The sequence below is a fragment of the Sinohyriopsis cumingii genome, chromosome 4 (genome assembly GCF_028554795.1).
Source record: "Sinohyriopsis cumingii isolate HCF-2022 chromosome 4, ASM2855479v2, whole genome shotgun sequence".
NCBI lineage: Eukaryota > Metazoa > Mollusca > Bivalvia > Unionida > Unionidae > Sinohyriopsis > Sinohyriopsis cumingii.
This window is the reverse complement of record NC_142964.1, coordinates 118,385,326-118,410,159: the sequence shown is the minus strand read 5'-3', so window position 1 is coordinate 118,410,159 and position 24,834 is coordinate 118,385,326. Positions and strand designations below refer to the sequence as shown.

At 39.2% G+C, this 24,834-nt stretch overlaps 1 protein-coding gene across 1 annotated transcript in view; it reads left to right on the top strand.

The window, feature by feature from the left end:
* The first annotated feature begins 2,069 nt into the window (after positions 1 to 2,069).
* LOC149801975 (hillarin-like) overlaps positions 2,070 to 24,834 on the top strand; it is a 34,436-nt gene continuing 11,671 nt past the window's right edge. Inside the window, exons 1-2 of the mRNA XM_089956371.1 lie at positions 2,070 to 2,671; positions 3,266 to 3,474. Coding sequence (XP_089812497.1) covers positions 2,538 to 2,671; positions 3,266 to 3,474 — 343 coding nt within the window. The 5' untranslated portion in view covers positions 2,070 to 2,537. The remainder of the gene's footprint in view (positions 2,672 to 3,265; positions 3,475 to 24,834) is intronic.

Here is a 24,834-nt window from a genome sequence, read left to right as displayed (position 1 = left end):
CAAGCACTCCGATGACAAGATTCTACGTTTTGCTAGTGGAGGTCCCAAAATAGTATATCAAACATGGAGAAATGCACACGGCGTGTAGCATGAAAGGATTGACTCTCAGTTGTCCAACCAGTCGAGTGGTGAACTTGGGTGTACTGAAACAAGCCTTGCAGTTTGGACAGGATGGAAACCTTAAAGTGACCACCTGCGAGCTGCACAAGTTGTACGTTTACCCACACACCAAATTTTCAGTCGGCCTTTGGAAGAAGTGTATCAAATCGTGTACCAGAAGCGAGTTCGGCTTCCCAAACACTTCACTTTACCGTATGGTCACGTCGATATTGTTCAACATCTAAAAAGGGACAGCGTCCAAGAACGATAGTTCCTTGTAACTACCAAGACCAAGCGAAAAAGATGAATACTTATAAACGCATGGGGATGAGGCACTAATTTCTTCCCCCAGGACCAATTATTTAGCCCGCTTTACTGACATAAACTCGTCGAGCATGCCCTGACGGGCGCAATCGACGTTAATTGAATCAGTCAGTCAGTCATGCTGGCTACCTCGCCGTTGATTAGTCAACGCCCTAGGAAACAAATGGATTTGTTTAACAACTTTTGAGACAGTTGGTATTGGATGGTGGACGGATCCTAAGTGGTGGAAAGGCTTGCAGATGAATGGAAGTATCCAGGTAGCCTAGACTTTGTGACTAGTCTGAAAATAGCGAGAGATCTGGTAAAAGGCATGATAGAGGAGGAAGTGGAGAAAATATATTAGTGATGGAACAAAGAAGGAGGTACATGATGATCTCATCAAAGTAGGGTGCTTCTTTAGAAGAAATATTGAATTTGACAGAGTGGTCTTTTGTGAAGTGGGGATTAGACTAATTAAAAAAAGCTGAAGAAATGAAGAGAAACGTACTGAAAGAGGAAGTGAAGAAGATTAAAGATAACTGCGCAAAGGAGAGAAAGGACAAAGAAAACATAAATAAAAATAGGAGTTAGAAAGACTGAATCAAAACCCGGATAAAGCTGCAGGCGAAGTTTAGATCAATGTGACATCCAGACTGGATCCCAGAGAAGGAAAATAAGAAGGGAATGATGGAGAAAGTGAGAAGATAGTGGAAGAAGTGGAGAAAATAGAAGAAGAAGAACCCAAAAGGCCCTTTCCAGAGCCACACATATGCCTCGAAACGATTTACATTCTTGCCTAAAATTATTTTAGTCGATTGTATAGTTGTTTGTGTGATATATTAATGTTCATCCATCTATGTCTGTATGTTGTATGTGGTATATGTATGTGTCCCGCCAGTCTCGTTCCCGCTAAGCGTTCTAGGTTTTCCCCGTCGTCTGGTCAAATTGAGGTCAGCCCCTTGCTACGTTGTTGCCAATCTTCAGTACCATGACGTCATCTCACCTACTCCATTCCTATTGTCCCTATACAACTATCCACTTACCTATGTCGCTATGGTAGCCCCTTACATTTCCCATGTTAAAATCCCTTGTCACCAGAGTAGCCTACGACCTTTTAGACTGGGTTATCCATTGTCGCTAGTGTGGCCCACATACATACATACATACACACACACACACATACACACACACACACACACACACACACATATATATATATATATATATATATATATATATATATATATATATATATATATATATATATATATATATATATATATATATATATGTATATGTACCATACAATATTAAAACTGTTATTTAAGAACATATCACCGGTGCGTTCACGATGCACCATATTGAGACATTATTCTCACTGAATATGCTGAAAAAAAATCATCCACACGACCAAATGCGTTCACTTAGTTGTGTTTTAATTCTTAAAGAAATAACAAAATGATCAGATGAATTCATCTTGGAGGGCAAGTGGCTTCAGGGTCAGTATATGGCTATAAGGCGCCCGCGGTGAACTTTCTATCTTGCGACTCAACCAAGGACTTCGCTTATGATAATCTGTTAAAGACACTCGGGTTGATAGCTTATCTATTTTAGTATTTACACTGTATATTTAATGATAATAAATGAATAACGTGATAATGTACTTTGCTTATGGCGCCACCTAAAATTTCGGCGCCCGAGGCTGCCGCCTAGTTAGCCTAGAGGTCAATTCGGCCCTGGGTGGTTCATGTGAGTTAAGCTTTACTATTAATAAAAAACAATTATAGACATATCATTTGTTCTTCGGATGAGTGATATCGATAGCAATAAATGCATGAAGAACGAAAGACCATTACACAATGACCTAACTGAACATTATATACCTACATTCGAAGTATGGATTAAATGTCAGAATGTTCTTAATAACATCTGTAAACGCTAAGTATTTTCATTAAAAGTTTGAATACATTCCTCCGAGTACCAATGTAACATCAACGAACCTGTACATTTAAACACTGAACATATCGTACTTTGTTTGAAAGGTCCCTGACGAGAAGACATATAGCTACCAAGAGTTGAACGACTTTCTTACGACTGGTTTGGAAACTGACCTTCAAAAGTTAAGAGTAATTTTTATGTGGCTGGGACAACAAGACATAGAAAAGGGAGATTACTCCAAAGTATCTTCCAGTGAGACACCCAAAGGTTATATGAAATTGATGATGGAACAGAAAGGGACATACGCGTCGTTCTTCGCACTATTATGTCGGTAGGTATATCATGTGTATACTATACAAAGAGGATTCATAGTATTTAATTGTACATCAAGGATAATTCGCAATTGATTAACATTACTACGGACTTTAAAGGACGTAACACGCTTTTGTGCGCGGGAAAGTCGATTAAAGGCGAAAGTTTATTACCTTTTTACTTTCTAAAGTATGTTTTCGTCTCCTTTACTTTCCATGTTTTATCTATAATATTGTAACTGTATATGTTTTATTATTTTAATTATAGTTTTATATCTTACAGTAACTCTCATAAAGTTCCTTTGCATTACGGTTTCTTAGTCAAACCAAGGGTCTCCTTATTTATAACTAACATCATTATATTGACAGACGTTCAGTATTAGTGTATATAACCCTGCGCATTACCTTATTATCTGAATACACTACCACTGAGATAATAATTTTACTAGCTTTCTTTAAATAATGTATTTGATCATGAATCTTATGCTAATCCGAGAATGTTGCTATAATATTAAAGACTATATCAGCATTTTTACTATTACTCGGCATGGATTATGTAATAATTTAAAATTTGTGAATATCATGTGATGGGTGTGCAAGATTTTCGATTTTAGTGTTGCGGGGCTACAGTGTGTAGTCATTAAAGGAAAGGGAAAAAGTATGTGCTATCAAGTTGGGATGACCGAAGAGGAATGTCAATCCCTCAACAATACCTGGAATGCCGTGCTGGTCGAGGATTGCTGGAGACTGGTCTTCCCACTCTGGGCTTACAGGGCTAGAGTGGGCTACTCCGAAGGATATTTTGTGAAAGTTGAAGATAGAGGTATATATAAAGCATTTGTTCACAATTTTAAATACTTATATGCCATGGAAATCATATAATTTACTCGGCTTGTGCAGTTTTCAGTAACATTCGGTATGGCTGATTCAATCTCATTTATGTATTAATATAAGCTCTCTATACTGGCATTCAGTGTGTGCTTCTGTGACCGCAAATATCTGTAAGCAATAATTGATATCAACGAGCAGATATTTATCATATTTGTGTGACTTTAGCAGCAGAGAAGGCGAACAGCCTCTAAGTGATTCACTCTCGAATCGTAAAAATAATCCTTCCTGAAAATCGCAAAAAAATGGCAAAAAAGGGTTGCGGCGGCACCGTGACACATATAAGGCATTCGCCCTTTCTGCTGCTATAGTTAACTAAAGTTATAACAAATAATGCAAGAGAGAGAGAGAGAAAGAGAGAGAGAGAGAGAAAGAGAGAACAGACCCTAATTGACTCACCCTCGAAGTGCAAAAATAAGCCTTCTTGAAAATCGCCAAAGAAGGGATCGCGGTGGCTGGGTGCCGAGTAGAAGAGTTCGCACTCTCTGCTGCTATTAATTAAAAATTTTATCAAGACCACTTCGATATCGTGACCTTGGGTCATACAAGTTAATTGTTATGACACCATGCGGGGTTGACTGTGCGCTAGTAAATAAATTTTTTAACGATTATAATCGAAATCACCGCTACACCAAGTCTGCTGAATATATCTCAACGTATGTGTATCAACACCATTAAACACAGCAAAAATATTAAAATTATATCTGATCACTTTTGGTATTTGTGTATATAGCTGAATAACATAAATTACATCTGTGTTTTTATGTCTTCCCAACGAGAACATCCGAGCTGGATTTGACTGCTTATCCAGTATCACATCATCGTACACGACTAAATTGTTAATAGACCCATCAAGGTCATCCACGGACGGTGCTTCATTGATATCGGTAATAAAATCAATAACATCCTCGTCGTTTATCATCCATCCTCGCACTTTCGTTAAAGTCTTTAAGTACATCGTAGCATCGCTGGTCATCAACTGACGGAGCTATCAAACGCAACTTATCCCATTTCATCCACTTCATTATCAAATTAAGTAACAAGCGTGTCTTACCAGACCCGGACGGCCCATTTATAATCATTCGGACAGAATTTGGTAACGCTGGATGATGCTTGACCGGTTCGCGATTTCTTGTTGCCGAGAAATCAGTGACCTCCATGTTATAGAAATATAAAAAATAATATGGATTTATATTGTGTGACATGCAGGGTGCTTACCCTCAAAAGTGGACTAAAAACTACAACAACAAACAACAAACGACAAGCAGTTACAGGTAAGTGTGAACGATGTGGTACAAAGAAATTTAAGTTTAATTCAACAGGCGGAGTTTTAAAAAAAGTTAACTAAGTTACCAGGAACTCCATGGGCGAAATATCCAGGAGAAAACATCTTCCAGGATATAATTACTGTTGTCCTTGTACTCGACTAGCAGCAGGGAAGTTGTACAGACCATTTTTCCCAGCCAAAATAAACGCTCCTACGCGAACTTTCTCCGTAGAAGCCTCGGAATTCAAAAATAAAGCCTTCTACGAGACCTAATTTTCATGCATTTCAGACCCGATGCATCGTGTGGTCACGCCGGGTGTGTCAGCAAATATAGCATCCAAGACAGGAAAATAAATTATCGGGAATAATTTTTTGTGTTATTGTTTTTTGTTGCCACGCGCGGCTGCATTCTCATGAATAAATTTGATCAAGACCGATACGATACCGACTTCGTGGATCATGAAGATTTATCGTAATAAAACCATGCGGCGTTGACTGAGCGCGGCTGAACAAATTTTTAAATTTATTTATATCCATGTCACCGTTGCACCAGGTCTGATGGATATTTCTCAACGTGTGTGTATCTACGCCATTGAACACAGATAAAATATTACAATTGTCCCTGATCACCTTTGGAATCTGCGTATATCTCTGTGTTACGTAAATAACATCGGTGTTCTTGTGTCTGCCACGCGAAAATATCCTGGCCGGGTTGGTCTGCTTTTCTAGCATAACGTCATCGAATACAACAAGATTATTAGTATCACCGTCCAAATTATCCACGGAAGGAGCTTCGTTGATATCCGTGATGAATTCGATTGTGCCCTCATCGGTATTGTCGCTAAATTCCTTTAGCACTTGATAACAACGCTGATCGTCCACGGATGGTGCAACCAAATACAATTTGTCCCATTTTAGCCATCTCATGATCAAATTCAATAACAATTGCGTTTTACCTGATCCCGACGGGCCAATGATTATCATTCTAATCGAGTTCGGTAATGCCACATGATGTTTTACCTGCTCGCGTCGTTTCGTGGCTGAAAAATCAATTACATTCATGTTACTAAAATATATGGATCTATATTGTGTTAAGTGCCGCACGCACACAGCTACGATAAATCCAACCGAAATCATCACACGCAACAACAGAAATGCTATCGCAGGAGAATGCGAAGTTTGCAAGACACGCAAGTTCAGGTTTGTAAAAAAAAAAGTAGAAGAACCGGAGGAGATATCGCAGCCTCCTTGACAAATCTACCTGGGTTACCCTGGTCAAAATATCCCGGAGAGAAGCATCTGCCAGGGTACAATTATTGCGGACCTGGAACGAGACTCGATATCAGACTCGACGATAATAACCAACCAAATCAAGGTGAAGATCCGGTAAACGCCATAGATGAAGCTTGTTACTACCACGACCTCGCATATCGCAGCGGAGATTTACAACAGAGACATCTCGCTGATATCAAGCTAATTCACGCACTAGACGCGATTCCTGATAAAAATTTCAAAGAGAAATTAGCAACGTGGATGGTAAAAGGCGCGATGAAAGGCAAATTAGTATTCGGCGCTGGTAAATAATATGGAGCAGATATATTATTCTCCGCGAGGATTTTGGCGAGGAAAATCAGCGATCGCCAAACTCGCCAAGGCCGCATCGGTAAAACAATCTGTCGCTGAATCGTGGCTATCAAAACAGGCAATTTGACAAATATATCTTCCTCCACCTAAAAAAATACCATACGCGAGTTTCACCGTCAGCGTCCCCAATGAGGTCCATCAAGCGGATCTGATGTTTCTTCCTCACGATACCGTCGACGGAGTCACATACAAGTATGTTTTGACCATTGTCGATATCGCTAGTAGGTACAAAGAAGCAGAGCCATTATCGAATAAAACAGCAACGGAAATTGCTAAGGCATTTAACGAAGTTTATTCACGATCCCCATTAACATGGCCGAATCTTCTCCAGGTTGATCCAGGTCGAGAATTCCTTGGCGCGGTTACTTCATTGATGAAAAAAAATAACGTTAAAATCCGTCGCGGTATCGTAGGTGTTCATCGCAATCAAGCTATCGTCGAAAGATTCAATAAAACGCTCGCAGAACGATTATTCGGATACCAATACGCGCGTGAATTTATTGAGGATAATCGATCTCATGATTGGGCATCAAGATTGCCTCATGTAATCAACGCGCTAAATAATGAGACGACTCGAACAATATCGATGAAACCTGCAATTGCAATCACAAAATCGAATATACCCCTAAAGCGAGATTCCACAATTCAGCCTGTGCTAGGCAGCGTCACAGTCGGGTATTTATATAAAGAAGGTGAGGCCGAAGGAGGAAGAAAAAGAGCAACCGACCCAACCTGGAGCGTTACAACACATAAAATATCCGCCGTAACAAGATCATCTGGAAGACCGGCGATTTATATCCTAGATTCGTTAGCGCCACAACGCGGATTTACCAGAGAAGAATTGCAAATAGTACCCGAAGATACTCAATTACCGCCAGCGTCACTAATGTAGTTTACTCGAATTCGTCCTAGCTGAGATAATTTTCTTACTCTCGATACGGCCAAATATACCAAATTTGACCAAGAAATTCTATCATCGACGATCCAAACTTGACCATCGACGGTCAATCCCTGCGATGAGTGTATCGTTGTTGCGTAGCCTAATTTCCACGGTGATTTTTCTGCATTTAGCGCATCATTAACAAGATTAATATCAACAAATATAATATCATTCAGGACCAAAATCTTTTCCTCTCCGCATGGCAAAGTAACGCTGATATTTTGTTGCCTAGTATTAGCGGGCCTATAGCATAACGGTACCTGCAGCGTTGAAATTTCTCACAATGCAACTTGAACAACATTTCCTGAATAATATCACGAATAATTTTTCTACTAGCGACAATCAAATGATCAGGACGCCACAAATTTAGAAAATCGCTCATCGGAGTCTCGTCGATTATTTTCCTCATGACGTCACATTGAATCTTATTCGGTTGCAATCGAATCAATTTTTTAAACTCGGTCAACAAAATATCCGTCGATCTGTGATCAGCGTCGATTTCCTCGTAATAATCAACGAAGCTTCTGAGCCATTCGTGAGGCGATTCGCCATCAATCGGATTAGGTTGGCCATGATCGCCGCACATTATTACGGCGGTATTTTTCTCTCCTAGCCAAGCTAATATCGATTTTAATATATCTAAATTCACCGTGCAAATCTCATCGAATATTATAATCTTGTTGATATATTTATCGCCCATGCGCATTGAGTCCCATGATCCACCGCTGTACTTGAAATAGCTATGGTACGTGCAAGAATTAACGCCACGCTGCTTTATTTCTCGCGCTAATCTATGTGTCGGAGTTAATACAATCATATCGGAATTTGCAAATAAGTTTATTACTCGCGTTGTTTTACCGCTACCACCAGGTCCATTTAGGTAAACGAATTTGCTGCGTGAAATTGGATCGAATGCAGATGCGGCCACCGAAGATTCTTCAAATCCACCTTGGTGAAATTCATCGCAATCTTCAACATCGGCGTCCTCACAATAATCTAGAATATCCTCGTTTTTTATTCTCCAAGTTCCCCATGAACTACCGTCGGTAATTAAATTTTCCAACCTATATTGGTATTTTTTATCGATATAAAACGAATCCGTCGCGACTCTTACTGCGATATCAGAAAATTTGTTTATCATCGAGAGCAAATTTATACTCACATAGGCATGCATCGATGATCGCAAATGCGTATATTGCGCTGATTCTCCATCAAGATAGCTAATTACGGTACCTAACTTTTCTCCATCAATGATAATATTCTCTCTGTTGCAAAATATTCCTCGTGATACCGTATCGGCGATTATAAAATCCATCTCAGCGTCATTGATGAATAATCTAGCGTGCCTGTGCTTGTGATCAACGGATCCACCCTGAGTAAATTTGCCGATTATTTTTCTTCCTATATCTTTCGCGTTATCGCAATCTGTTGGCAACCACACATCGGTCTGTTTCCTGTACGATATAATCGCCTCACTCACCGTCAACGACACTAACATCGACGAATCTAGCATATATCTCAATAACACCGTAGGGACCCAGCGACGCTGAGAGAAGTGCTTGCCAAACCAAATGTAGCAAATTTTATGCAGATTTTCAGCAAATTCGAACGACGTAACACAAGCGAATCCGGTCATGACAAAATTAGGTAACGGTCCGTTAATTGCTACCCTTGTCATCTCGCTGGTAGGATGGCCGAATTTAGCAAAATATTCAGCACAATTGCCATATCCGAGGAAACTTCCAGGATAACACGCGCTCATGTCAACGGAGATCATATCTTCGAAATCGTACCTGGTATTCCATAATCCGCCATGGCCGTATTCGATACAGCTAAGTTGAATATCAGCAAGATACTCGTTTCTTGTAGGTCTCCACGAGTTTTTCTCTCTAGCGGCATGAGCGGCGACAGACGAAATTGTAAAGCAATTCGTTAGTAACTGATCGGGATTCGACGAATATTTCACCGCGAGTTTTTTCATCGACTCGTGTAGTATTTTGTTTCTGTAAATATCGCCACATGGCAGAATAAATTGATCGTATCTTTCTTCGCTCGAAAATAACCATATCGATATTGGATCAGATGCGCTTAATTTTTTGATAAATCTGAACATGTCATCGGAATTATCCGCCGTGGAATTTTCCACAGGATAAAATTTAACCACACGATCCCGCGGAAATATCATTACTGAATGCGACCACGCATGAGAATTGTGGTCGATAATCTCGATTGGTACTCCTCTGGATCTATACGGCGACGAGTATAATATTTCTCCCGATAATGTTTTCACCGTGATAGGAAATTTCAATTTTTTACTCAACACAGCTACGTCGTCCACCGATGCGCCATCAGCGACGGTCGTCGCCCACGCATTAATTTTATCCAACCTTAATTGAGACAAACCAGATCCACGTCGAGCGTTTTTCATATGCTCGATAACACGTTCAGCCACGCAATTTATCATCGGTGATTCTTTCATCGCAGGTAGGTTTTTCACATCCGGGTTGTTATTTAGCCGATAAATTCCATAAACAACAGCGCTGGCTGGATACGATCTAGCATAATAAGGGCCATCGATTCCAAGTAACAATCCTGGTTTAGAATTTGTATCAAGAATAACGTTTTTCTTACCGCCACGCACTGGATCTCGTTTATCGCGAATAATCCAAGTATCGTCAGGCATTTGTGCGATAAATTTTATCCCGAAGATAAATCGCTCTTCGGGGTGTTCGGTTTTTATATGTTCGATTATTTTCTTGGCTCGCTCCAGATTCATCGTAGCATCGATGGAATTTGTTTTCCATGTCGACCAAGTGTGAATCGCTCCATCATCGAAAAATTCTTTCTTCGCTCGATCAACCTCGGGAATAATATATTCTGCCTCATCAAGATCAAATGCATCCATTGATTATATTTTAGACAAATGTTTAAATAATATGAATCAATGCAAATGGCTATTAATCGGTTCAACAAAATTCTGTGACAAAGCCTGCAGAGGCGATTATTGCGGTGCTCATATACATGCGATTCGGCGTGGTAGTAAAGGACCACAGCGTTGATTAGTTTGTCAAGTTGGCACGCGAGGGAAAACTCGATTGTGTCTGGCGTGTGGAGGAAAAAATTATAGAGAATTGCGGCGATATTATGAAAAAAGATCCTCGTCTGTCATAACTTGCGAAGAAGATTATATTAATCGATTTCAAGCTAATAACGATTTAGACAAATAGATATTCCTATATGAATCAAAAATCAGCGATTCCAGAATCAATAATTTCAGAGAAAATGATTTCCGAGTTTAAAACTCATCCTACGATTACGGGATATGAATCGTCATCGGATGGTACTGTCAGACATATCAAAACAAGAAATCAAGTCGGCAACGTTGATAAACACGGATATCTCAAATTTACAATCAACAAAAACAAGAAAAGAAGATCCACAAGTTATTCCAATCATAAGTTCGTACACGAGTGTTTTCACGGACCAATAAAAGTCGGTCTTGTTATCGACCACATCGACGGAGATAAACTTAACAACAAGATATCCAATCTCCGAGCGGTAACTCCGAGTGAAAATTCCAAATTTGGTAATACCGGTGGCGGACGGCAACCAGCTAAGGCGGTTAAATCAGTAAATCGAGAAACAAGCGAGGAAATTGTATTCACGTCGATGAGTGCCGCTGCAAAATATTTTAGTATTAATTCAGCGTCGGTGCAACGTGCGGCAGAAAAAATGATCAACGCAGCATTTTCTTATAAACTTGGCGAATGGATCGAATTTTATTATATTCCGATAATATCAGATTCGGAAATTTAATTAAATATTACAAAATATAATATAAATGAACGAGGAAAACGTAAATAACATCATCGAAGCCATCGAGGATTTGAAAAATAAAAATATAAATTTGTCCTCAGATTTGGACGCAGGTAAAATCCGGTCCGAATTTGAGACGATCGTCCAGGGAAAACTCGAATATAGATACACGCTACCATCCGAATATAAGTTTATAAAGAAAATCCAGATTGCGATGTATCAATCGCTTGCGTCTGTCAGCGATGATCAAATCGAGGATTTTGTTAAATTATCGATGCTGGTAGAAAAAGTAAGGTCGAGTTTATCCGACGAGTACGAGTCAAGAAAAATTACTAGCTCGCGAGTCAGGCAGCTAAAAAAGCTGGTCGATGAAAGTAAAAATTAAAAATAAAGAATCTCCGATTCTCAAGATTTTCAAATTTCTATCACAAAAAAAACAAAAAATAAAAATTTTGCTAATTTTGAAAAATTTTCCGGTTTTTATTTAATTTTTTGGCCATTTTTTTCTGGCGGGCAGATTTTTAAGATCTCACCAGCAAATTGATACTAAGTGTTTCCTCACGTATATCAAGTAAATTTCCATTCTGGTCAGTTAGTTTGAAATTTATCCTCGATAATAATCGATTGTGACATCGCAGGTAAAACGGATTCACTGGCTCTTTTATTATCAAAAATCCCAGAGAGGCGCTAGGTGAAAAAGAATATAAGATAAATCCCTGTTGTGCCTGTTCTGACGTAGATGAATCCACATTATAACTACCTTCAACAACGTCCGCGTGAAGATTAATCGCGATAACTTCCGTTATATTAACGATACCCGGCGAGATATGCCGTCCCTGCCCGGTTGGATCATTATTGTGTTTGAGAATCGATTCTGATTGTGATTTTTTAGTCCACGCGGCATGTAATTTCGGAAATAAATCATCGATGGTATCAGTGACGGATTTTCTCATTTCATCAACGTCATAATCAGGAAATTTGAAATTTGGTAGCGTTTCCTCGGTTAATCCGAATACTGTCATGAATTTTTGTTTTTCTCCTGAATTTCTGATCAACTTGAAGCTGCTAATAGGAAGAACATAATCGGCAATTGATATATCATCAATTATCGCACGAATGAACATATCGTGATAGATTCAATATCATTCGCAAGTTGATTTAAAATCTTCACGCGTTTGATAATTTCGCTGCATGAGCCTGATTTATTTAAGATACATTCATGAAAGGATTCCCGCAGTAAATTTAATTGTAATTTATGTTCTTGATTAAATTCGTCGATGGTTCTTCTTATCAAGATATCGTCTATGGGGGCTATTATCCTGTTAATGTTGGTAACGGCGAAGATTTCCACACCTGGGGGGATTTTAGGAAGGGGCAACCACGAGAGAATTCTTTCGTCCCTGAAAGTAAAAGCGAACATTACCAGGTTAAATTTGTAGCTGTTCATGAGATTAATGGCGCTGTGGATTATAGGTTTATGTCTGATATCTCCGTACCATCCTTCATCGGTGATAAAATCAGATTTTTTTGGTTCCGGTTGCTCTGGAGGAGCTTCTTCGTGCCAACCTGGAATAAAAATATCTGGTTTTTCTGGTTTTACCGGAGGTGCGATTTCGGGCCAACCTAGCACTGTCCTGATCGATGATTGGTAAATATCAACGATATACGGCGATTTTACTTCGATGATCGACGACAGCGTTGGTTCGTGCGCAGATATTTTTATTCCTGGTGTAGCATCGCCGGTTATGTTCGATATTCTACCGATGAGTTCCTTATCGATTTGCTCAATTTCGTAACTGCCTGTTGGTATGCCAACGACGATCCAATCGGGAGTTCCATCGGGACGGTTTTTATTGGCAAAAACAAGCGAATTGTTCGATAATAATTTACCGAATGATTTCGATCTAACATTGGGCCAGCTGTTATAGACGCGTAACTGCGATAACGCAATTTCCTTAACGCTAATTGGGACTGGAAAATCGATACTAAATTCTGGCCTGGTTGAGCTTGCCGATATCAGCGTTGTTATCGGTGGCGTTGTGTTTGTCACGATTTGAGTTAGTTCGGACATTATTGATATTCATTTGTTCAATCTCGGAGTAGATATTTATCATCATGGAAAATTCGAGATCGGATATAACCCCGTCGTTGAGACTTTCAGAAAGCAGCGATGATAATTTCGAATAAGCTTCGTTGACCTGGGATAGTTTACTCGTGTACAGGGATAATTTTTCGTTTGTGCATGAGGATATTTTTTTTGCGATAATATTGAGAACACCCGCGATTGTCGTTGTCGACGAGATTACTATCGTTGCTACGATCGGCGCGATTGTTGTTACCGCGGATAAGATTATTCCTGCACCGGCGATTACTGCGCTTACCGCGTATACAGCAATATCGATGGTAACTAATCTACGCTGGTATTTTTTTATTTTTGTTTGATATTCGTCGAGGAGCTTTTTTAGCGAATCCTGCCATGAACGCGCCTGATTATATCGATAATCCGACGCGGTCATTTATTAGTTATTTATCTAACCAATTGTGTGGCGTGTACTGGATGAATATTCGATAATTACAACATAACTGGTTGGTCCCGTCGTGGTTCTATCTGGTGGTTCTAGCGTAAATGTTTCCTCGATATTTGCAATCATCAAAATATTAAAAAATTCGTCGTGGGTGTGACCCAAGGTTATTATTTTGAATCTTATCACGGAGAGAAAAAATATTCGATATACTCCAGTAATTGGCGCGGTAAAGCTAAATGTGTTATTCTCGGGTGTCCATGTACCTTTGTGTGTTTTTAACACAAATGGTACATGGCAGGGAAGATTTTTTGTTTCTACCTCCGATGGTATGACAATACGCGCTAATGTTTCAAGATTCGCTGACGATATTTTTGCGCTAATATCGTTAATTTTTGTAGTTGCGTCGAGAAGTTTCGTGTTCAAATCTCGAATCTCTCCGTCGTACAATAACATATCGACCTTTCTACGCGCCAAATCAGGCGTCGTGGAAATTTCCTCGTTAATTTTAGCAATATCCTCGTTGATTTTTCTCACATTCTCGCTGAGATCGTCGTGTGATGTTTTATCGACCTTTTGACGCGCCAAATCACGTATTATGGAAATTTCCTCGTTGATTTTAGTAATATCCTCGTTGATTTTTTTTGTTTTCTCGCTAAGATCGTCGTGTAATGTTTTATCGCTTTTCTGACTCATTACGATATTTATTTCGGTAATATCGGCGAGAATATTAGTAATATCCTCGTTGATTTTTCTCACGTTATCGCTGAGAACATCGTGCGATACTTGATCGACTTTTTTCTTTGCTAGCTCGTGTGCGGCGGAGGAATTATCGCCGGATGTTTTTATATCCTCGTCAATTTTTTTACTAAATTTATCTAAGGCATCGTCGAGTTTTTTAAGATCGTTGTTTAGCCTGTTAAATCTTTTTGTCACTCTGTCCTGAAGATCGTCGTGTAATGCTTTATCGGTCTTCAGAAGCAACGTTGCTGATAATTCGCTATCTCTTCGTTCCACATACGCGATATCAGCCTTCAGGGGCAACTTCGCTACAAAATCGGCGATATCAGCGATGGATTTTGATACCGACTCTGATAGGCGGGTAAATTGACCAATACGATCGTTATATTCGTCCCGCTTGATTATATCAGTTATTTTCACGTTGCTTGTTTGTAATCTTCCTTCTTTGTTCTGAAAAATGGCAACTTCGCCAGGATCTATCTCTGACAGCGACAGAAGATTATTAATATCATCCCTGGTGGCGAATTTTGATAGATCGACGTCGGCTACTTCCTTCTTCCTGTAGAGGAATCTTCCGTAAATATCAACCATGATACTTATCTGCGGCATATTCAAATACGATTCTATGATATGGACCAGATGATTTTGAAATTGCATCGAGGACGTTAATTGATTCAGGACCACATATCGGTGGATCCATTAGTGTCTGCGTCGGAAGTGTCGAATACCAAATTGGAATATTTAACTTTGACACGTAATCGATAAATTCTTTTGGTGGAGCTAGTCCGTACGAGTCAAAGTAAACAACTTCGCGAGGATTAATCGCGTAGGCGACCCAATGTGTACCAGGGCCGGTATTTGAATCGAGATTTATTATTCCTGTCTCGGTGGAATTTGGTTTTTCTGGTAATTGATCCCGCATAAATACGCCTCTGAAAAATTTTATTTTTTTATTTTTTGCTTCGCTGAATAAATCTAAATTTGAATAGGGCGTGCTAATCTTAGGCCGGATCCGTACGGAGGGGGTCGTCTTAGATAAAGGCCGGATCCGTACTGGGGGCGTCTTAGATAAAGGCCGCTTCCCTTTTTTTTACCGTATCGCCCTCCTATTTTTTCTAGTATTTTTTTACCTGCGTATCCAGCCGCGGTTGATGCTAGACCGGTTGCTATCGACGGAGCAATTGCGGCTAATAATCCAGGAATGGCAGCTAGTAGAGGGAAAAATCCACCTGTTTTGACCATATCTTTGATGGCACCTATACTAAGATTCACATGAACGCCGGAATTTGCTGATTTGGCTTTGGTAAAACGTCCATGTTGATTTTTAGTTAGCGATAGTTTGTTAGGCCCGCCCTGAATTTGATCATTCTTCAGGGTTAATTTCACACCGCATCGCTTTGCTATCGCTGACTGAAGTTTTTTCATCTGACCCGGGGTCAGAGTTACGCTGACGTGTTCGTATGGCATATTAATATCGTTTTAATCTAAATTTAGAAAATCTAGATTTTCAATCTTCGATGTTACATTTTCTCGACAGGCGCGTCGATGACTCTCATTCTGCCGCTGATGCCTTCCAGGATCATTGTTCTATCGCTGAGAATTACCGCAATTGCTTTATATAAATTACCTCCCGTGTTAATTCTGGCTTTGAAATGGATATCAACGACGGATTGTTTTACCAAATCAAGATGTTCCAGGGAAAAGTAATAGATAGGATAAAGTGTATTAAAATCCAGCTTTGATATTTGCAATCCGGTATCGATATTTTGATCGCGACCCATAAAACACAACAAGCGATGATACGCGCGAGCCGTAGAATGATTTTCAAAATTAATTGATATTTCCTCCGATGGTTCTTGTTGGCCATTTACTCTCAACGACACATTTGTTGCTTGGATACTATCAAATATCATGTGATAGTATAATTGATGATATCTTTCGGTACGCAAAAAAGCGATAAAGATATGCCTAGGTGCAGAGGTACCCTGCTGCGATGCAATACGCCAGGTAAAATCACCATTAATATCGGTATTTGTGGAATCTGTTGTTGTTGTCAGCCAAGACATAACAGATTTACCACCCTGGTTCATGAACGATAATAATTTTTCTTCCTCGATTATTGATGGAGTTATCGCTGGCATCCACAATGTAAATTTAGTTAATCTTACTATACCGTTATTATTCGCGGCATCATTGGGACCTATCACGCCAGTAGCGTAATCGACAGCACCTTCTCGCCAGATAGCATCGTTGCTATTTCCCTTTCTGACAAACGTAACGGTATGTTTTGCTCCGTAGATAATTTTCCTGAAATGTCTGCAAAATCCGAATATATGGGATAGCGGAATAGCACAAGAGAATCTTCTGCGATCTGCTGTTAGCATAGCTTTTCGCGTGGCAAATCCGAGATTATAATCAGGATAAGGTTTAATGATCATATCTTCGATACCAGCGGGAACAGCAGGATTGGCGCGATCGTTGGGTTGTCTAATATTGAACGGCCTACTTTCGGGACGATTAGAATTATCTTTGGCAAACATCATGCTAGGGCCAGCTGATCTAGTAAAATCATCCGAGTATCTAGCTAGACCTATAATCGTCGTTGCTAAATCAACATCATTGGTAATCGATTCAATTTCTCTTCCGTCGATCATGTAAGTGGCGTTTTTGAATAATGCCATAATGCCGTTGTTAACAAATCCGACTCTAAAATCTGCTGCATAAGCGGTATTATCCGCCTTAACAACTTCCCCGACAACTTCGATATACGCCTCAGATGGGAGAAAATATCTTGTCGTATCGTGAACTTGAATTTCCAAGCGATTAGGTGTGTTTGGTTCAACTGCGTCGTACGAGAAATACTGGAAATCACGCACGGATGTGTCCTTGCCTACAGGTTCGTCCATGTCGAATACCTCATTTGACACTTGTGCGAACATTTATTATTAAAATTATCGTCTAAAACGAAGACCGCTACCCGATATGAAACTTGTGTTCGCAACTTCATTTGCTAGATCATTTATTTTTTGATTTGCTGCGTCGTTTATAGCTTTACTGACATCAGCGGGCATTTCGCTGGTGCTAGGTAATTTGACAGGTTAATTTTTTTTACGCATTAAATTTGATATTTTGCTTTTGACAACATCGAAGCCTTTGCTGGCCAAATTACCAACACCAGAAATAACAGTCTCGTCGATCTTCTCTATTGCCTTTGATGCAATTTGCTTAGCTGTGGGTCCGATTTTAGGGACTACTCTTGTGACGAAACTTTTAACAATGTCACCTAATCCATTGCCGTGAATATATTTATATACGGGCAATCGAGAATTAGCCACGCATACCTGTCTAGGTCTGCGCTGATGCTTGTGAACTATCATGTTATCTAAATGTGATTGTTTTAATCGATGAGTTCGTCAACGAGCTCTTTATAAATGTAGGAATTGATAACACCGCCGCGAAATAATCCCTGACAAATATCTGAAGCCTCGTTGATTATTTCAGAAGAATTGTTTCCGGCTCGCTTTCCTCCGATTAATACCTCGAGGCGAGATACGTCGTTGACAACGCTGTCAGGACAAATAGTATATCCGCTTCCTGTTTTTGGTTCGTCATCGTCTTCGGGGACATATTCAGGATAACGCTCTATTCTCTCCATCATTTTTATGTCTTTAATAAAATTTTTAAACTCGGCATCGCTGATATCAGCAATTTTTCTTTTTGAAGCAAAAAATACCGAAGGAGCCCATTTTATTCTTGTCATTGTGTCTTGAAATCTTGGTTTTAAATATTTTTCCCTTTCATCAAATTCGAATCTAACAATTTTAATTAATTCATCCTTGTCATTGAACAATTTGAGAGCATCATCGGTAAAGTACAATTCTGGTTTAAAATCGGATCTTTTATATGCAGCCTTCTCTGGCGTGGATTTAGTTTCTTCCAATTTTATTTTCGCAGGAGAAAATACCGGAGATGTATCGATGGATTTTGTTTTTGGTATTGCCCCTAATTCCCAAGGTTGTGGCTCCTCCGAGGATTTAGATTTTCTTCTTACCAGGGGTTTTCTCCTATTATACAAGTATCTGTCATTTGCAATTTTCAAGAATCGGATATAAAGCGGGTCGGCACTCTTCGCCTGGGCTAAATTAAATCTAGCTCGAAATAGCGTATTATACCAAAGATCTCGTTTATTTTTTTTTTCTAATCCGTCCCGCGTCAAATAAACTTGCTTATTGCTGAAAGAATCTTCCGCGAATGTAGCAAATGCAAAAATATCATCACCGCCAGATGTTCTAAGTTCATCAAATTCTCCAAATTGTTTTATCAATGAGTTCCAACCGCCATCGGTAAAGTTTTCCATTAATTTCTCGCGAGGACTTTTCTTTTGGCCTTCTTCTTCTTCTTCTTCTTCTTCTTCTTCTTCTTCTTCTTCTTCTTCTTTTTTTTTTCTTCTTCTTGCCGCAATTGTTCTTGTTGCTCTTGTGCTTGTTTTTGCGCCCTTGCCTGCCGTAATTCTTCTTGAAACTTCTCCCGCCGCGCTTGTGCTTGTGCTTGTGCTTGTGTTTGTGCTTGTGTTTGGTGAATTTGTTCCAGCCGATCTGGCACTAATCGAGTCTCTCAACACAGGGAAAATTCCGCGTTTCTTGATATCTGGATCTTTTACGTCACCAAATAAGACTCGCTCAGTTGATTCGGTAACTGGCTTTAACAATTTCGACGATAATTCGGTAAATCCCTGTTCTGCGTCTTCGTGTTCACGAATTTTTTTCTTGAATAATTCTTTTGCTGGGATAAGTTTCTTTATTGCCGCTAACTGTTCTCGCGCTAATCTAGCGGAATGCGGCTCTCCAATTACGCTGGTTCTTGGACTCATATTATTTTCAAGTATATTATTTTAATGTGAGGTAAAATGGACCAAAGCAGCCCACGCGTGACAACAAAAAATAAACACAAAAATCTATCCCGTTGAATTATTTTCCTGTCTCGGATGCTATATTTTACGACACACCCGGCGTGACCACACGATGCATCGGGTCTGAAATGCATGAAAATTAGGTCTCGTAGAAGGCTTTATTTTTGAATTCCGAGGCTTCTACGGAGAAAGTTCGCGTAGGAGCGTTTATTTTGGCTGGGAAAAATGGTCTGTACAACTTCCCTGCTGCTGCTGGATTTATATTGTGTGACATGCAGGGTGCTTACCCTCAAAAGTGGACTAAAAACTACAACAACAAACAACAAACGACAAGCAGTTACAGGTAAGTGTGAACGATGTGGTACAAAGAAATTTAAGTTTAATTCAACAGGCGGAGTTTTAAAAAAAGTTAACTAAGTTACCAGGAACTCCATGGGCGAAATATCCAGGAGAAAACATCTTCCAGGATATAATTACTGTGGTCCTTGTACTCGACTTGATATCAGGCTTGATAACCAAGATCAACCAAAACCAGGTGAATATCCAGTTAATTCACGCGCTAAATTCCATTTTAAAAAAAAATCTTTAAAAGAATCATTAGCTAATCGGATGGTGAGATCTACGATGAAGGGTAAGCTTGTATTAGGAGCTAGTAATTAATCAACTGATTATTATCATAATGGAGTCGATTTATTATACCCAAAAGGATACTGGAGGGGTAGAGCAGTAAGCTCACCAGAGTAACAGGTGTCGAATGTGTTGCTGCTGAAAAATGGTTAGCACAACAGGCAATATGGCAAACTTATTTACCACCGCCTAAAACAAGACAGTACGCACATTTTGATGTCACCGTGCCAAATGAAGTTCATCAGGCTGATATTTTATTTTTACCTCATGATATTATCAAAACTGGAGGACGTCGTGTAACATACAAATACTCGCTAACTGTCGTTGATGTTGCAAGTAGATACAAAGAGGCAGAGCCGTTATCAACAAAGACAGCAATTGAAGTAGCTTCTGCGTCTGAAAGAATTTATCGACGTGGTGCTCTACGATGGCCACAGCTGCTGCAAGTTGATCCTGGCAAAGAATTTCAGGGTTCAGTATCATCGCTGATGAAAAAACATAATGTCAAAATCAAACGAAGACATACTGCAATTCATCGGGATCAGGCAATTGTTGAACGATTTAATCAAACACTTACTGAGCTGTTATTTGGATATTAATACGCGAAGGAAATAATTCAAGAGACCAAATGTCGCGAATGGGTTGCAATATTACCAAGTGTGATAGCTGCATTAAATAATGAAATTACTCGAACAACTGCCATGAAACACATCAATACAATTACAAAAATACATATACCCGTACAAGACGTAATTTTTCAAAACAACCAGTACTAGGTAATATTACTGTAAGATATTTATATGAAACCTGTGAACTTGAAGGTGGTAAAAAAAAGAGTGACTGGTCTGGAGTATTACCACACAAAATGTCCAGTGCAGTTACATCTACTGGTATACCCGCAATTTACAGATTAGATTCCACTGCTCCTCAACATGGATTTACACGTGAACAATTACAAGTAATTCCTGAAGACACACAGTTACCATCGCGATCACTTAACTAGCACCCCTACTTCAATTACACTCGAGACAGGTCAGCATCACATTTTCGCGTGTATGACCAAGACGACTATCTTTTCTATCCACGGTAAATTGTTTTGGATTATTACTCGAGTACTGCCACAACATTACTGTATTACAGCTGGCACAATGAAATTATTCTGCTTCTGCTTCAGCACTATGACAAATTCAAACATAGAGATCAAAGTTTCGTTTGTTTGTTTTTTGTCACTTTGTTTATAACCAGCTAATATTTTTCTTACTATATCATTATCACTTTGACATTTATCGAGGCTTTCTATAGCGTCAATGACAATTCTCCGCAGCTGAGATATTTTTTCTGACTCGAGACACTGCGAGATAAACTAAGTTTGACCATTCGATACGATCATCGACGATCCAAACAGCTGTATCAGAAATAGTTAACCCCTGAGATGAGTGAATTGTCATCACGTATCCCAGTGTCCATGGAGTCTTATCAGCGCGTAGCGCATCCTCAACAACACTGACATCAACCAAAACAACATCATTTAATAAGAGATTATGTTTCTCAGTCTGTCCTGGTATATCAATGTCGATATTCTGTCGTCTTGTATCAGCTGGTCTATAACACATTGGTACACGTAGACTTGAAAACTTTTCTTTATGCAACTGAAATAACCGCTGTTGAAGTGTATCACGCACTATCTTTCTACCTGCCACTATCAACTCATTTGGTCTAAACGTTTGCAGAAAATCGTTCATAGAAGTTTCTGAAATTATTTTACGCATTATTTCACATTTAATTTTATTCGGTTGTAGTCCGGCTAAGTTCTTAAATTCCCTTAATTCTACATCAAGAGATATATGATCATCAGTTATCTCCTCGTAATAATCCACAAAATTCTTTAGCGACCCGTGTGTCGATGGCCCAACGAACGGCGGTGGTTGACCATGATCGCCGCACATGATCACAGCTGTATTTTTCAATAACAGACATTCGAGAAATATTTTTAATATATCTCAAATGATCTTTGGAATATATTTCTCTCCCATTCGATCAGGAGTCCATCCGTCACCCTTGTATCGAAAAAAGCTATGATAAGTACACGATCGCACTTCTCGTTGTTTCATTTCCCTTGCGATTCTCTGTGTATAATTTAAAACAATCATATCATCCAAACTGTCTAAATAATTCGATCACTCGAGTCGTCTTACCATGAACCTCCCGGTCCGTTTAGATAAACAGTCTTGTGTCTGGATACTGGATCATACACAGATGCCGCAGACGATAATTCTGATAAATGATTATTTTTTAATAAATATCTTTGATTTCAACATCTGCGGATTCAGAATAATTATATAACATTTCTTGTTTTATTCTCCATTCGCCCCATTATGCATCGGTGGTTGTAAATTGTGTCAGTAATTCTGAATATTTTCTTTCGATATAAAAGGAATCCATTGCAACCTGACTGCAGTGGTAGGTAATCTATTTATCATCGATAATAAATTTATAGAAACATAAGCGAGCATTGAAGGTCTTAAATAAGTAAATTGAGGTGACTCACCATCAATATAACCAACAATTGTACCTAGTCGTGTTCCGTTAGACAAGTAAGCGTTTTCTCGACTTACAAATATATCTCTCTTTGTTGCATCGGCGATTATAAAATCATATTCAACATCGTCTATGATCAGTCGTGCATAATGTATTTTATGATCATATGCCCCGCCTTGAGTAAATTTACCGATTATTCTTCTACTGAGATCCTTTGCGGTGTTATCGTCATCAGGTGGTGGTAACCAAACTTTTGTCTGAGGACGGTATGATATAATTGCTTCACTTACAATCAACGATATTAATATTGCTGCATCAAGCATATATCGTAACAACATTATTGGTGCCCAAAGTTTTTCTGAAAAGTGCCTACCAAACCAAACATAACAGATCGGATGAAGAACCTTAGCACACTTGAATGATACAATACCAGCGAATCTAGTTAGATCAAACTCAGGAAAGGGTCCGTTTATAGATACTCTACTCATCTCGTGTGTGGGGTGTACAAATCGTTTACAATACCCAGAACACTCTCAGTAACCTAGAAAACTTCCAGGATAATACGCGACCATATCCACGGAAATAACATCGTTGTGGTCATACTTGGTATTCCACAATCCACCGTGTCCGTATTCACAGCAACTTACTTGTACGTCTTCAAGAAATTCAAATTGCGTAACAATTATTTAGCAATTGCTCAATATTCTCTATTGAAAATGTCTGCACAAGATTTTTCATTTCTTCGTGGAGAGAATTTTTACTATATATTTCGCTGTTAGGTTGTACAAATTGATCATATTTTTCATCATCGGAACTGTTAAATAGCCATATTGACACAGGATCGTTTTTGCTTTTCTCGTGAATAAAATCAAACATACCTCCTTGGTACAATCATACGGTTCGATCGCGTGGAAATATTGTCACTGCGCTGGTCCACGCGTGCGCATTATGATCAATAATTTCAATTGGAACCCCTTTCGATTTATTCTTTGATTCGTATAAAATCTCTTCTATTATTGTTGCTATATTATTGGAAATTTTAATTTACTTCGTAACTCGGCGACATCATTTATTGTACCTCCGGTGTCCTTAACTGATTCAGCCCATTTGTTTATTTTTTCATGTCGTAGATCCGTTAACCCATTTCCATGTATCGCGTTTGTAAAATGTTCGATTACTCGTTCGGCTACACAATTCAACGATGAAAATCTCATTGGCGCAAGATCATTAATATTGGGTTTATAATTTAGCTGATACGTTTCATAAATAACCCCGGTCATAGGATACGCTTGAGCATAATAGGGTCCGTCAATTCTTGTCAACATTCCTGGCTTGGAATTTTTACTTAGCACAGCGGTTTTCCATTAGCAACGACAGGATCACGTTCATCACGGATACTCCACTCAGCGGAATCTGTTTCTGCTAGCACAATAAACTTTATTCTGAAAAAATATGTCTGATCGTTGAGATAATCGATAATCGTTTTCGCTCGTTCATCGTTCATTATAACATCAATGACTTCGTCGTCGCGTATAATTTTGAATGTTGACAATATGTGAGATCCCCCATCATCACGAAATTCTTTTTTAGCATTCCGAATAATGTTAATCAGATTATTCGTTGGATCAGCCAGAGCTGGCCTCCGCAAGTCAGGGATTCTTCTGTCAAGATCGAATCTGGATTCAGGAAACGAAGTTTTCTGAGGCTGGATTGTAGATAATTTCTCCAACTCTTCCATATTATATTTTAGATAAGTATTTAAATAAAACATATTATATATATGATGACTCAAAGAAGGAATAAGTGCAAGTGTTGATGATAGGGTCTTTAACTCCTTGTAACAAATCCTGCGTAAATGAATTCTGCGGACAGCATTTGCAAAGCGTGCGTCGAGGGAGTCTTGGTCCAAAACCGTGCTTGCGGTGTGGTGTTGTTGTTAGAGGGAAAACGCAGTTGTGTGTGCAATGTATGGCAAAATATCTAGAGAACTAAAGCGGTATTATGATTTTAAAAAATATCAACCCCGACTCTGTCAAGGACTCTGCTATTGATAAAGTTATGAGAAACCCTGAAGACTATATAGCAAGATTAAAGAATCAGTGCAAGTGATTGATGGTAGGGTATTTAACTCCTTGTAACAAATCCTGCGTAAATGAATTCTGCGGACAGCTTTTGCAAAGCGTCCGTCGATGGAGTTTTAGTCCAAAACCGTGCTTACGGTGTGGTGTTGGAGTTAGACCGAAAACGCAGTTGCGTGTGCAATGTGGTGGTAAAAGATATAGAGAACTAAA